We start from the raw sequence: 13,812 nt of genomic DNA, 5'->3' as shown, positions 1-13,812 counted from the left end.
CCCTCAGGGTACACCCAACTCCAGCTGTTCCTGGCCACATACCTCCTGCAGCCGTCCCAGCTACTACTCCCCCTTTTGCTCCTTAGGAGGTTCTGGGAAAATTCCCACATCCTTGATCATCAATCCCAGGAAGCTCCAAACACTCCCATAAAGGTATGCCTGATTGATCAGATATAACCTGATCCCTCCTGAAGATGGGCTGCTGTCTGCCCCATTGACATCTGTGTCCCCAGTCCTAGTACTGGTGCAGATTACACTGTCTTGACTGAGTGTGTGACAGGGTAAGAGCAGGGAGGACACAACCAAGCTGTCTCAGAGCTTCACATTGCCCTACACGGGATCTCAGCCCCAGGGCTTCAGTTAGCCCACACTGTTCCATCACTACTGTTACAAGACTTGACATGAACAAAATGTGGGCTCAGAGAAAGCTGCAATATCTGCCTGGGAACCCAGCCAGGGTTCAGGGGCTGGGTGTCCACCCAGGTCTTAGATTTGAGGGCTGGACCCCATGTATTTATGCTTAGGAGAGTTTTGTTTACCCGGGGTCCAGGCTCTCCAGGGTTCCCAATACCACCGGGCGTTCCAGGATGGCCCTGCCAAAGAAAAAGAAAAAAAATGAGAAATCCTCTGTGGAAAGTACCATATGCTCCTTCCTTCGGCCCTGTGACAGGATCAGGCCCAAACCCAGGGTGAGGAGTCAAAAGTCATGCCAGGCCAGGGGCATGGAGAGTGAGGCATTCTGGCTGTCTGGAGCACATGGGATGTGGAGGGGACAGGACCACCCAAAGCTGTGCCAGGAGAGGGGAGAGGATGCAGACTTACTCCTTACCATCGACCCCTTGGGTCCAGGTGCACCTGGGGGTCCCATCACTCCACGGTCTCCCTGTGGTGAAGACAGCAAGGCACATAGGTCATGGCTGGGGTTGGGGGGCTCTGGGGACAGGGACACAAAGGGAGGCAGGGACTTGAGATGATCCATGGAGTCATTTCCCTAGCTCACTCCCATGGTCAGGTAAGTTTCAGTGGTAGGAAACCTCAGCCTTCTCTTCCAGGACAGCAAAGGGCAGGTCCCTGGGCCAGGAAGGCCCCAAAGAAGGGATGCAATCATTGCATCACTTCTTTGATCCTGGCCAACATCTCATGGTTCTCTTCAGATCTGCCACCCCCTAAGCTGGGCTTGCTGAGGCAGAAACAGCCATAACTACCCTTCTTCCACTCTGCTCATGGCACTCCCTCCCCCATGACACACCAGATGATGATCAGACATCATTCATGTCTTCCAGAACAATTCAAACAGTCTGGGAGACTCAGGGGCAGCAGGCAAGGCTACAGCCATCCTGTCTCCGTTTTGCACAACGTCCATTCCTCCTCTTCGGATAAAACTGAATTAAGCACCCACTGCGCCCACTGTGTGCCGACACTACTATGTACCCAGCCCTGGGGAAGAAACAGATCAATTCCCATATGCAAGGCACCCAGTGGGACTGGAAGATGCTGGGAACCTCCAGAAAAGATGCATCCTGGGGCAGGTGCAGAGGGGTTTGGGGGAGGGGCAGAGGCACCGTCACAGGGATGTGACCACCTGGTGATGAAACAAGCAGAAGATTCCCTTTGAAAGACGCCCCCAGCAAGTGACTCAGGAAGACTGGACATGGATGGACATGGGGACAGGGAACCTGTCCAAAGCAAGGAAAGGCACAAGAAAGGTGAGCAACAGAAAGCCAGGCTTGGCTTTGATGCTGCGTGATGATCACATAAGCTGTTTGCTCTGGGAGATGGAGGGGAAGGGATCCCGAGAACTCCTGTGCAAACTTTGCAACTTTTGCTGGATGGCTAACTACTTTAAAACAGCGTTAAAGCTAACAGAAGGGGAAGAACATAGAGAGTGTCTAGGGAGTGAGGAAGATTAAAGTGAAGCTCCTAGAAGGACAAGGGAAGCCACAGACTACTACTTGGGTAAAGCGTGACCTGATGTGATGGACCTGGTTCAAATCCCAGCTCTGGCACTTACAACCTGGGTGACCTCTGGTCTGCCATCGCCCTTTCTGCTGGGATCTCAGTGGCCTCCTCCAGGGGCTATGGAGGCACCTGAGGCAATGTCCATTGAAGAATTACCCCCACCCACTGCTACCCATGATGGATGACGCCAGCAGGCAGCTGGGAGGGCCCAGGGCACACACATCAACTGAAGGCCAAGGTCTGGTCGCGCTTATGGGTAAAGACAAGAGCTCTGGAGGGGACAGGGACAGGGACATAGGCTCTTTCCAGCAAACATGGGATGCCAGAACCAGAGGAAGGTGGCATAATATCTGCAGCCATTTTACTGAGTGAAAAATACAAGCCCCAAGGCTTCAACTCAATCACATTCATTTACCTTTTCCCCCACGATTCCAGGCTCTCCGACCAGACCAATGAATCCCATGAGTCCCTGGAGAGGACACATCCGGAAACGTGAGTGAATCTGGAGGCATGCTTGAATGTTCAAGGTTTTTTTTCTCCTCTGATCCCCCCCCCAGCATGGCCCCCCACCCCCCCTTGTCATCTCCTCTCTCCAGCCCTGAGCTGGTGACTCCTACGGCTGGGACTGCCTCATAAGAGTATAGCCTCTGCGCTGCTTCTCCCCACCACTCAGCCAGATGGTTCACATTTGAGAGCCAAGCAGTGGGGCTGCTGCCAGCAACCCTGGGAGCTGAGCATTCTTCCCGTGCCAGAAGCAGACTGGGATCCCTACACATTTGGAGAACAGGAGGGGGCGGGTTAAGCTGAGAAGAGGCCATCCGTCTCCATCTTTGGGGGCTCTGGGTTGTTTTAGAGAGAAATAAACTTGTTGACTTGAACAGAAATATCCTTACAGGCCACGCCAGAGGCAGGGGTGGGATTTAGGAAGTGGAGGTTTCTTCTGAAGGCCGCTTTGCTTTGATGGAAGCACGTGTTCAGGCACACAGACACAAACATATGCGCAGACAGACACACAAACACAGATACCCACAGACACACACAACATATACAAAGACACACACACATACACACACACATACACACATATCCACATGTGGATGCACAAACACAAACACACACACACACACACACACACACACACACACACACACACACACACCTCCTTTGGCTTTTTTAAAACTCTTCTATGTGACAACTTGCCTCCTGCTCCCAGAGGCTCTTGTTAGCGGTCTTGCTGTCACCCTGAGAAAGTAACCATGTGTTTGCCTAGGGCAGGTGAACAGCCAAGAGTTCCCAAGGGGTTGGAGTGAAGCCTTGCTGGAACCCACCTCCCCTGTGTTGAGACACACACTCAGAGGGCTCCTGTGTGGGTCAGGAGGGCAAAAGAAGCTTGAGGAGACCCCAGATGTACAGCCAGGTACACACGGGGGTGGGTGGGTTTGTCCTGTGAAATCTGCTGTGGCCCACTTCTGACCAAAGTGAGGCGAGACCAGGAGCTGTTAACAGCCCAGAGGCTGGTGCTCAATTAAGCTGGAGAGCTAGGCTACCTGCCAGGGTGCTGGGAGGGGAAGAGGTGCTGCTCAGTCCACAAAGCCCATTTTTCCTTCCTCAAAGACAGCTGTACGTAGCACGCTCCCAGGGGCCGTGAGTGTCTTGAGGCAGCAGCTAGGAGGGTGGAGGTGGGGGTTCAGACAGTGCGCCTCCCAGCTCCCTTGTCCCTTCTCTCCACTGGAGACTTCAAGTGGACCAGCACCATCGCCACCCACAGGATGGCCTCCTCACCTGTCTCTGGCCAGAGACTCTTTCAGAGGTGACATGAGGGAGTAGGGGTGCTACAGTATGAGCTATGGTCTCATGGATAGTGTGTCACAGAGGACAGCCATGTGTTCATTTTTGCAACAACTAAACAAAACATGGGCATCATAACTCACACCTATAATGTTAGCACATGAGGAGCTGAGACTGGGGCATAATCTGGAGTTTGGGTCCAGCCTGGGCTATGGAGCAAGTACCACAAGAGGCAGGGTTACAGGGTAAGTCCCTGTCTCAAAAATCAAAACTAAGCAGTCAATAAATCAAATATACTGGGACACTTCTAAGGTGACAGTGACATTAATAATTATGGATATATGTACTGAGGGCTAGTTATGTGCCTAGGTCTGCACTTGTCATTCTTATTCAAGCCCCAGGTTTATGGACCCTGAACAAATGGGTCTGTCTATATGTTAACTACTGAACTGACATCAATAAGGTCCCTCCCATCTCCTGATGGCTCTGACTATTCAAGACCCTGATGCTTTTAAAGGGGTACAGGGCTAAGACACCACCAGAACTCCCCAACAGGAAGTAGTCGGACACTTAAATGGTGTCATGGAAGGCAATAAGCATTGCTCTGGAAAAAGAGACCTACCTAATGGGCCTGGAGAAAGAAATTGCATGGGCACTTTAAATTTATTATCTGTTGGGACCTAGGAGGCATAAACCTCTAACGAGAAGCCAGGCAGGATCTGAATGAGCCATGCAGCAAGTGCCTGTTCCCATGCCCTCCAGAGCCCCATGGTGCGCTCTCCTGGGGTGGGGAGGGATGGGGTTTGAACTGCCAGTACGTCAACTGGAAGAGAAGTAGCCTATCTCAGAGACACATAGCTTCCACATGATGGAGTGGCCAGAGCAACATCTCTGAAAGTCAGGGGCACAACCTGCTCCTCTGGCTGGCAAGATGTGGTGTCAGCGCTTCTCCTGACAACACCATTCTGTAGAGTATGGTGGGGTGGGGTTGCTTCTGAGAATCAGACAGCTGTGAGTCCTCAACTGGACCACCACACTGGGTAGGTGTGCGTTCATTGTCCCTGGACAGAGCTACAGGAAGACAAGGCTCACACATTGTCCCCAGCACCTAGGACAGGGCCTGGCAAGCAGGCTGTTCTCATTGGTAAATAAATGCAAGGGTTCTGGGAAGTCAACGGAGTTTCCATTTTGTCTGGGAAGCACTTGGGAACCCAGGGTCTCTTAAGAGTCGGTGTCAGTTCTGGCTTATGTTACTGCCTGTGAGATATTGGACAAGGTACTTAATGGCTCAGGGCCTCGGTTTCCTCATGTGCAAAATGGGAGTCCTAACAGCTTGCATCACAACTGTGGAGGGACTGCAGACGCTTGTGCCTAGTGCTTGGCATCAAGCCTGATATCTGACGGGTGAGCAGTAAAGGAAGCTGTTACTGTGATTACCTGCAGGGGGTGTGCTGTGAGCTTGGGGGAATCTTTCCTGGGAAGCCTGCGGTTCTGCCAGGAACAGGGAACAGCCACTCCTTTGCTGTGGCCACTTGGAGAGGGGCTGGTGTGGTGGTGTTGCCTGCCCTACAGCAAATGCACGGGCCAGTGTTGAATCTCAGCTCAGACAGTTTATAACTGCCACTGGACACACAGCTAGCTGGGGACTCTACTGTCCCAGTAACCACGCCATCCCAGGCAGGGTGTCTACTCTTCTTGGCCTCAGCTCAACCATTACTCTTTATAAGCATACTATTTATCCAAGTTTTCCTCTCCACTTTGTGACCCAAATTGCCAATGTAGACCAGGATCCATGGTTTCTTAACACACACACACACACACACACACACACACACACACACACACACACATGCACACACACACATGTGCACACACACACCTGCACATGCACGCACACACTTATACATGCCTACACACACACACACGCACGCACACACATGCGCACACACACGCACGCACACACATGCACACACTTACACATGCCTACACACACACACACACACACACACACACACACACACACACACACTGGGGGGCGGGGGTGCATCCACTATGAGCTTCCACTGATGGAATGCAGAGGGTCCAGGAACTTGAACAGAACAATTTACAACTTTTATATACATTAACCTCTCACCAAAATGTTGCATTTTTCTTTAAATATGAATGTGTACAACCAGCCCCAGTAGTGTCTAACACTTGTGGCTGTCCATCTGGATACACGTCATGACAGTCATTCCTACACAGACCTCAAAGCATCATCACACCTTAACATGGAGGCTACTGGCAGGTATCACTGTTGAGTGTATTAATCAAGAAGTCCTGATGGTCTAGGGTTCTAAGTGTCTGTTGCCCCGGAGCCTACTATTAGCATAACTGTAAACTGTGCTGCTTTTTCCAGTTAGGAAACACATCTAGGCTTGTGGCAGTTTCCCAAGCTCACGGCTTCCCACAGAATGTGCTAGAGTGATACTGAAAGATTTCAAACATCTTGGCCTCCCCCAGATTAATACCTCTCTCCTCTCTCTCTCTCTCTCTCTCTCTCTCTCTCTCTCTCTCTCTCTCTCTCTCTCTCTCTCAATGGATGGCACTTCTGGGCACAACTGAATTCTTCTGAGCCCACATACTCTTCACGCTTAAAGAATGCCTTCCAAGGCTCCTAGAGGGGCCTCATGTATAGGAGTGTAAACTATCTCCCAACTCCACATCTGAGCCCTGAGGCCAAGCTTGTGGGAGGCACTAAGGCCTGGAGGCCCCCAAGGTAGCTATCCACACAGCACCCAGAAGTGCTCCTCTAATTGGGAGTACAGGGTGAAGACCCTCAACTTCCTTTGACTGACAAGTGGCCACCTCTCTTCTGTGGACCTTGTTTCTGTTTGCCAGCTATTAAGAGCCTCTGATTTGAGTTTCTTCTTTACAACTTAGGGAAGCCAGGACCTCAAGCAACTCTTTAATACAGTTCCTCATGATGTTGTGACCCCCCAACCACAAAATTATTTTCCTTGCTACGCCATTCGTTTGTATGTAACTTTGCTACTGTTGTGTATTGTAATGTGAATATCTGATATGCAGGTTGTCTTAGGCTGTTCTTGTGAAAGGGTCATTCAACCCCAAAGGAGTCACAGTCCATAGGTTGAGAACCACTGAGCTAAGGGAGCACAGTCATTTTGGGGTACTCTCTGGTTTAATATCAGTCCTGAGGAGTAAAATCACATTGACCTTTCGAGCAAATGCAGCAAAAATTCGGGGGTCTTCCCATCTTTGAGAGTGTGTGAACGGTCTGGCGCTGGTATGCTCCACAGAGAAGCCACTGTGTTGACACCATCATTAACTTACCTGTTCACCCACAGGCCCTGGCCGTCCAGGATCCCCTGGCTCTCCCTACAATGGAACAAAATAAAGGCTAAGACAGGTCAGGACGTAGAACACTGAAACCAGTCCAGGAAATCCCCAGGACCAAGTGGCCTTAGGTGTCATTGGTGAAGATGACTTTGGCCTTGAAGAGTCCAAACAGCTACCAGCAACCAAAGAGCACTCACCCCAACAATCTAGTCTCATGCTCTTTGAGTGGATAGCGAAGTTCCCCAGGATCCTGACTCCTGTGGGACTTCAAACAACCTAATTCATTTTGTTGGGGGTGGAAACTGAGGACCATACGGGTGGAAAGACTGTAGGATCACAGAGCCAGCTGGAAGGAGGGCTACAAGTGGGACCTTGTTCAGCTGACTGAGGCCCAGTTCCATGCAGGCTGCTCACTGCATGAAGATCTGGGAACTGTCAGTAAAGTTCATTAGGCAGCTAAGTCTCCACCCTCCCAAGCTTTGCCACCAGCACAGCTAGTCTTGAGGAGTCTTGTCTCTGTGCTGGGCTCAGCCTTCCAGCTTCTAGGACTTGGTGGCCTGGCATGGCTTTGCTCGGCAGCTATGGTCTCTGATGAACAGATATTATCCTATAGGTAGCCATAGCCGCCACAGTCTCTCCATACTCACCATAGAAAGTCAACCAGTATCTGAGGGACTGTGGCAAGACCTCACAGGGACAGGAACTTAGAGAGAAAATATAGCTCGTGTGTTCTAGTCCTAGTCTCGCCCTCTCCTCAATTCTTCCCCAGATGTCATTCTTGGAGATGCTGGCAACGCCAGGCCAGACACGTGGCCATTCACTCCCTTGGACGAAAGCTATCACCAGGGCCCAAGAGATCCTCCAACTGCTTCCTACCCTCTTCTTTCCAGTGCATCCGTAGACTTAGCCCAACATCCCCCTTTGAAGGGCTTTCTTGGAAATGAAAGCTGATCTTCAATAGCAACTTGACTGGATTTGAAATGGGCATCAGAACACATGGGTGTGTCCAAGATTGTATTTCCAGGGAAGGTTAACTGGGACAGGGTGACTCACTCTGAATGGGAGCAGCCTCAATCCAGGGGCTGGGAGTCCAGGTGGATGAAGGGGGTGGGTGGGTGGGAGAAGGAGACAGCCAGCGTCCTCTGCTCTGCTCCCCTCTCTGCCCAGATGTGAAGAGGCCCAGCTGCATGCTATTACCACCATGAACTCCACAACATTTGTCCTGCTATGGTGACCTGTACCTTCTTAAACTGACAGCACAATAAATCCTCCTTCCTCGTGCTGGCTAGCTTTATGTCAACACTACACAGGCTCTAGACAGCTGAGAGGAGGGAACCTCAGTTGAGAAAACATCTCCATAAGATCAGGCTGTAAGGGAGCCTGTAGTCCATTGTGGGTGCTGCCATCCCTGGGCTGGTGGTCCTGGCTTCTATAAGAAAGCAGCCTGAGCAAGGCATGAAGAGAAAGCCGGTAAGCAGCATCCCTCCAGAGCCTCTGCATCAGCTCCTGCTTCCAGGAAGTGTGAGCCAAATAAACTCTCTGCTCCCCAACTTGCTTTTGGTCATGGTATTTCATCACAGCATGGTGACCCTAACGATGACATCCCCTTAACTAATTTTCTGTCTGGTATTTTGTCACTGAGATAAGAAGAAAACTGGCCCACTCCCTTAGTGGGATCAGTTCTTGTTTTGATCATTAAAAATAAAAAGGCCCATTGACAAACACAGTGCATATGTATTTTACTCCAGGGGCTATACAGAGGCCCAGAGGAGAAAACAGAAATCTTCTATTCCGGTGAAGCACTGTCCGTCCCTTGCCTGCTCAAATATAAGAAGGCTCGCAATCCCATTCACAGCCTGCCCCAGAGTGTCTGGGGTGTATCCCATTACTTGAACAGTCCCCCTCTGTTGGACACCTAGGCTATGTCTGCTTCCCTTTGCCTCCTCCGTTACCAATACCCTGGGATGACTAAGGACCACTTTCCCAGCCTCCCTTTTCACTAGCCATGAGATTGAGACTCAGGGCTTGTCTGAGAGCTTTATATGTCAGACCCACCTCCACTTCCTCCCCCCTCCCCACTAGGCACTCCTAAGTCTCCTCACCTTAGAGCCATCCAGGCCAGGCCTCCCAGGAAAGCCCTTTCTTCCAGGCTGGCCCTGCAACAGAGAGGCACATGGAAGAGACGGCCACAGACAGTGCTGAGGGACCCTGGAGAGCTCTAGGAGTCCAGCACAGAGAGGTACTATGCTGTGAGTGGACAGTGATGTAGAGATCCGATGTCACCAGGCATCCAGATAATGGAATTCAAAGACTGTCTCTAGCTATGTGGCCTCAGCATTGCTGTCCCATGCCCTGGGCTGAGCTTTTATAAATAGGGACAATGACTCATACTTTCTATGGGAGAGGACTGGAAGAGGTTGGGTAGAGGCCCTGGGTGCAGGGTAATACAGACTTCTTGTTTGTGGTCTTCCAAACGCAGTCAGAGAACTCTGAGATCCCAGGGACCCTCTTAGGAAGATCGGGGGGGGGGGGAAGCCTGCTCTATCCTGGGGACCCTCTTAGGAGGCGCAGGGGGGAAAGCCTGCTGTATCCCGGGGACCCTCTTAGGAGGCTCAGGGGAGGAAAGCCTGCTGCATCCCGGGGACCCTCTTAGGAGGCTCAGGGAGGAAAGCCCGCTGTATCCTGGGGGACCCTCTTAGGAGGCATAGGGGGGAAAGCCCGCTGTATCCTGGGGACCCTCTTAGGAAGATCGGGGGGGGGGGAAGCCTGCTCTATCCCGGGGACCCTCTTAGGAGGCTCAGGGGGAAAGCCTGCTGTATCCCGGGGACCCTCTTAGGAGGCGCAGGGGGGAAAGCCTCTTTCACAGCAGCCCTGAGATGCCTTCTGCCTTCATCCCTCTCTCCCATGGATGTGGTGGACTTTTCAGAGGCTGTGTGACATGTGGTATCACCACAGACTGATGCAGACACAGATGTGAAAACCCAGCTGACTTCACCAGGGTGTCATTAAAGAGGTTTGCAAAAATGGGAGAGCAATGCCACTTTTGTCCCACTCACGTGTTTTGCTTCAGAAAACATAGTGATTGGGGACCAAAAAAAAAAGTTCTCTGCTTAGGGGAAATGGGTTTATCATTAATGTCCACTGAATTAATAAACACATCTAGGGTCTGCTCATCTTAACTATTCACATCAATAAGATGCAATCCACACTAGCAAATGCTCTTGGGTGCTCCATCCTTTCTGGATATAAAGAGATACTGGAATGAGAGCCGCCAGTCCACACCATTGCTGGGGTGCAGGTGGGTCAGGTGATGTCCTGCAAGGCAGCTGGAAGCTGGGGAGAGAATGCACACCTAACGATGTGGGGAGCCCCGCCCCCCCCCCCCAATCCTAGTTGCGGAACCCAAGGCTGGGTCCTGTGCTCTTCCAGCCTCTGTTGTTCCTCTCTGATAAGACTGAACAAAAGCAGTGGCTCCTGGGAAAATACACACACTCAAGCAGACAGTTAAGGCTGCTGACACTGGCCTTCAGTCTCTCTCCTTAGGCCATCCCGTGTGTTCTTTGACTGGCCAGAGGCCTCCCTGCTGGCTCCTCTCCAGACCACTAGCCAAATGTTGTCCTGCCTGTGCCCACACTGGCTCAGCTCCAAGAAGCTCCACCTCCTCCCGGCCAGGAACACTCACCTCCAAGCCAGCGACTCCCGGTGGCCCCATGGGTCCTTCATCTCCCTAGAGTAGGGGAACATGAGGAAAGAAAACAGACAAAGGAGAGAGTTAAAGTGGGATTCTGGGAGACCCTGTGCTGTAAGGAGGGAAAGCGCAGAGTGTGCAGAGTCCTCGCAGATGGATGGAGTGCCTGGCCCACAGCCTGGTCCCCATGGTTTGGGAGGTGTCTACCAGTCTCTGCTCAAGTGTCTTACCACAAATGCCAGTGTCTGAGCTATTGAAGAATGGGACCTCAGGCTGCAGCTCAAAGACAGACTTGGGTCTGAGCTCTGATGTCTATTCCACAGCAGGCATTAGCCCTAGTGTGCCTCAGTTTCCCTAGAGTGAATCCTCAATGACAGGCTTCAGCTGAGACCTAGAGGGCAGGGGCGACATCTTGTTTTAAAGATGCCATGCCACCACCCTGCACACAGCATTCAGGAAGGCACAGTGTCCTGATGAATGAATGAAGGAATGAATGAGTGACCCAGAGCCTGGCTCAGTAATGGTTTTCCTTGGCAGCTACACAAGCACGGACAGAGGCTTGGGCTGCAATTGTCTCTCCCTTCCAGTCCCATTCCTGGCCATGACTCTTCAGCCGCCCTCTGAAGGTCACAACAGCCTCTAGCCTGATCCTTCTGGCAGCCTGGGCCCGACCACAGGCCTCTCAAAGCAAGCCCTGTGGTAAGGATCTCCAGTTTCCAAGAAAGTAGCCCCACGCAGTGGCTCCTAGAGCCAGCACTGGGACACCGCCAGACCCACACCCAACTCCAAAAGAGAATCGCGTCAGCAAAGGCTCACTCATTCTCCCAGGGAGGTGTACCACGATGCCAAGCAAGGCTCAAGGACGCATGTGAGAGCAAAAGCCAAGCTTCCCATAGAAGGCCCAATAGGCCTGAGGCTAGCTCCTTCCCACCAGGTACAGGTGAACGCTGCTGACATGCCGGCTAGGTAAGGCATGGCATTCCCATGATGCCCTAGTGACTCTCGGAAGCAGAGGTGAGACTAGCACAGGATCTGAGCATGAACTCTGGGCTGAGACACACCTGGGTTCTAGTCAAGGCCCTGCCTGCTATTACCACGGGGCCCAGCAGTCATTTCCCTCCCCAGGTCTCCAAGGACTCACAAGAAGGGTCCGCCATTTCCTACCCTCTCATATTGACACTGATAAACTGTGGTCAGTGTGGAAGGAGGTTAGTTTTCCCATCAGATCAGTGAAGAATCACAGGTAGGACGGATCCTCTGGTGACAAATCTGACATGGCCCTGGACCCAGTCAAGGGTTTGGTACCCTGGACAGAGGCAGCTGGGTGCTGGGACAGGCTATTGAAGACAAAGAGGGACAGGAGGGGACAGGGCCATCTTACCTCAGGCCCCAGCTGTCCAGGGGGTCCAGGCAGGCCTCGGGCTCCAGGTTTACCCTGGGAGAAGAGAACAGAGAGGGTCTCAGAGAAAGCACCTCCATGTCAGGTTGGCAGGACTCCTGAGCACGGCAGCTGCCTTGGGCCTTGGGGCTTCTTCAGCCAAGGACCTTAGGTGGGAGAGGACTTACCTTCGTGCCTTCAGGGCCGTTGTCCCCTGGGGGGCCAATGTCTCCTGGGAAACCCTGTGGGAAAGCAGAGAGCCAGGTCACCTCAGCTGGTTGATAGGTGGTCAGAACAGCTCCCTCATTCACCCACCGTGGCTCACCCCTGCCACCATAGTCACATGACCTGAGGTAGGTCAGACGTGACCTGTGTCTTTAATCTTAGCACAGAAGGAGGCAAAGACAGGAAGGTGAAGATTCCAAGGTCATCCTTAGCTCCATATCAAATTCAAAGACAGCCTGTGCTGTGTGAGACTTGTTGAGAGAGAGAGAGATGGGGAGCAGAGACAGAGAAGGCCATTCAAGGACGCATGAAGGCTGTCACCACATGGTCATCAGGTTCAAAGAATGGGGTCCCAGATTCCTTATCCACGAGACAAATTCACCCTTTAGGCCATGGCTTGCCACCTCGGCTGTGCAGAGGTAACTGCTAATGTCCTTTACCATGGCCTCTCCTGTCAGAAGCTAGAATTCCTAAGATCCTCGCCCAGAGTGCCGGACTCTGCAACACACTCCCATCTTGGCCTTTGAGGGGCCTATCCCCACAGGTGACTATGTAGTAGACAGTTCAAGTCTTGGGCAGAGAGGCTTCCTTCCCCTGTGCACTCTGGTGCCTCTGCTGGGGACCCCTTTCCCCACTCCAGAGGCTTGTTTCTACCATAGCTGCTAGCCAAAGGCAGAGTGCCCTTTGGCTGAGCTGTCTCTAGTGTGCCAGTTTCCATAAGCCAGTATGGAAAACACCCCCCTCCTTGTTTTATGTGAAATAGTTCTTTTTTTGTTTTGTTTTGGTTTTTTTTTGTCTTTCGTTGTTGTTTCATTTCGTTTCGTTTTGTTTTTTGAGACAGGGTTTCTCTGTGTAGCCTTGGCTGTCCTGGACTAACATTGTAGACCAGGCTAGCCTCAAACTCACAGTGATCCGCCTGCCTCTGCTTCCCAAGTGCTGGGATTAAAGGTGTGCACCACCACATGTGGCATGAAATAATTCTTAACCTAGCCTAGAAACCCATTATTTTAGGGCAGCTTTCCGTGACTCTCTGTGACTAAAATGTCCTCTCCCCCTTTGTCTTCTTATGTTGGTTTCTCTTGTTTCCTTCTTTTAATCTTATACTACTAATTTCCATTAAATCCTTTTGTCTTTTTTCCTCTGGAAAAAATTACAAATGATCCTGAATTATTTTTTAATTTATTCAGATAGGCTCAGTATGCAGCCCAGGCTAGCTCAGAACTTGCTATGTAGACCAGGCTGGTCCTGAACTCACAGACATCTATCTCCTGCCTCCTGAGTGCTGAGATTAAATGTGTGTGCCACCACACTAGACATAGAGCCCTGAATTTGGAGCTGGCACATTGAAGCTGAAGTTTCTTCAAAAGGGGACCCAAATCTTGTCGTGTTACTCCCTGTGTGAGGGGCAGCTTACTTTGCCTCTCTGGGCTTTGCC

The 13,812-nt window shown here is 51.6% G+C and overlaps 1 protein-coding gene across 8 annotated transcripts in view; it reads right to left on the bottom strand.

Annotated features, from left to right (window-relative positions):
- Positions 1-13,812, bottom strand: part of COL27A1 (collagen type XXVII alpha 1 chain) — a 159,423-nt gene that overhangs the window by 38,415 nt on the left and 107,196 nt on the right. For all 8 annotated transcript variants that reach the window (XR_014783404.1, XM_084802626.1, XM_084802623.1 and 5 more), the window contains 8 exons: positions 12,341-12,394; positions 12,156-12,209; positions 10,769-10,813; positions 9,189-9,242; positions 7,081-7,125; positions 2,375-2,428; positions 830-883; positions 540-593 (listed from right to left, as the gene is read on the bottom strand). Coding sequence is in view for 7 of the 8 variants with exons in the window: in XM_084802626.1 (XP_084658752.1) it covers positions 540-593; positions 830-883; positions 2,375-2,428; positions 7,081-7,125; positions 9,189-9,242; positions 10,769-10,813; positions 12,156-12,209; positions 12,341-12,394 (414 nt within the window). In the remaining variant the exon portion in view is untranslated. The remainder of the gene's footprint in view (positions 1-539; positions 594-829; positions 884-2,374; positions 2,429-7,080; positions 7,126-9,188; positions 9,243-10,768; positions 10,814-12,155; positions 12,210-12,340; positions 12,395-13,812) is intronic.

This window comes from Acomys minous (genome assembly GCF_964271855.1).
Source record: "Acomys minous genome assembly, chromosome: 1".
Lineage (NCBI taxonomy): Eukaryota > Metazoa > Chordata > Mammalia > Rodentia > Muridae > Acomys > Acomys minous.
This window is presented reverse-complemented; position numbering and strand designations above follow the sequence as displayed.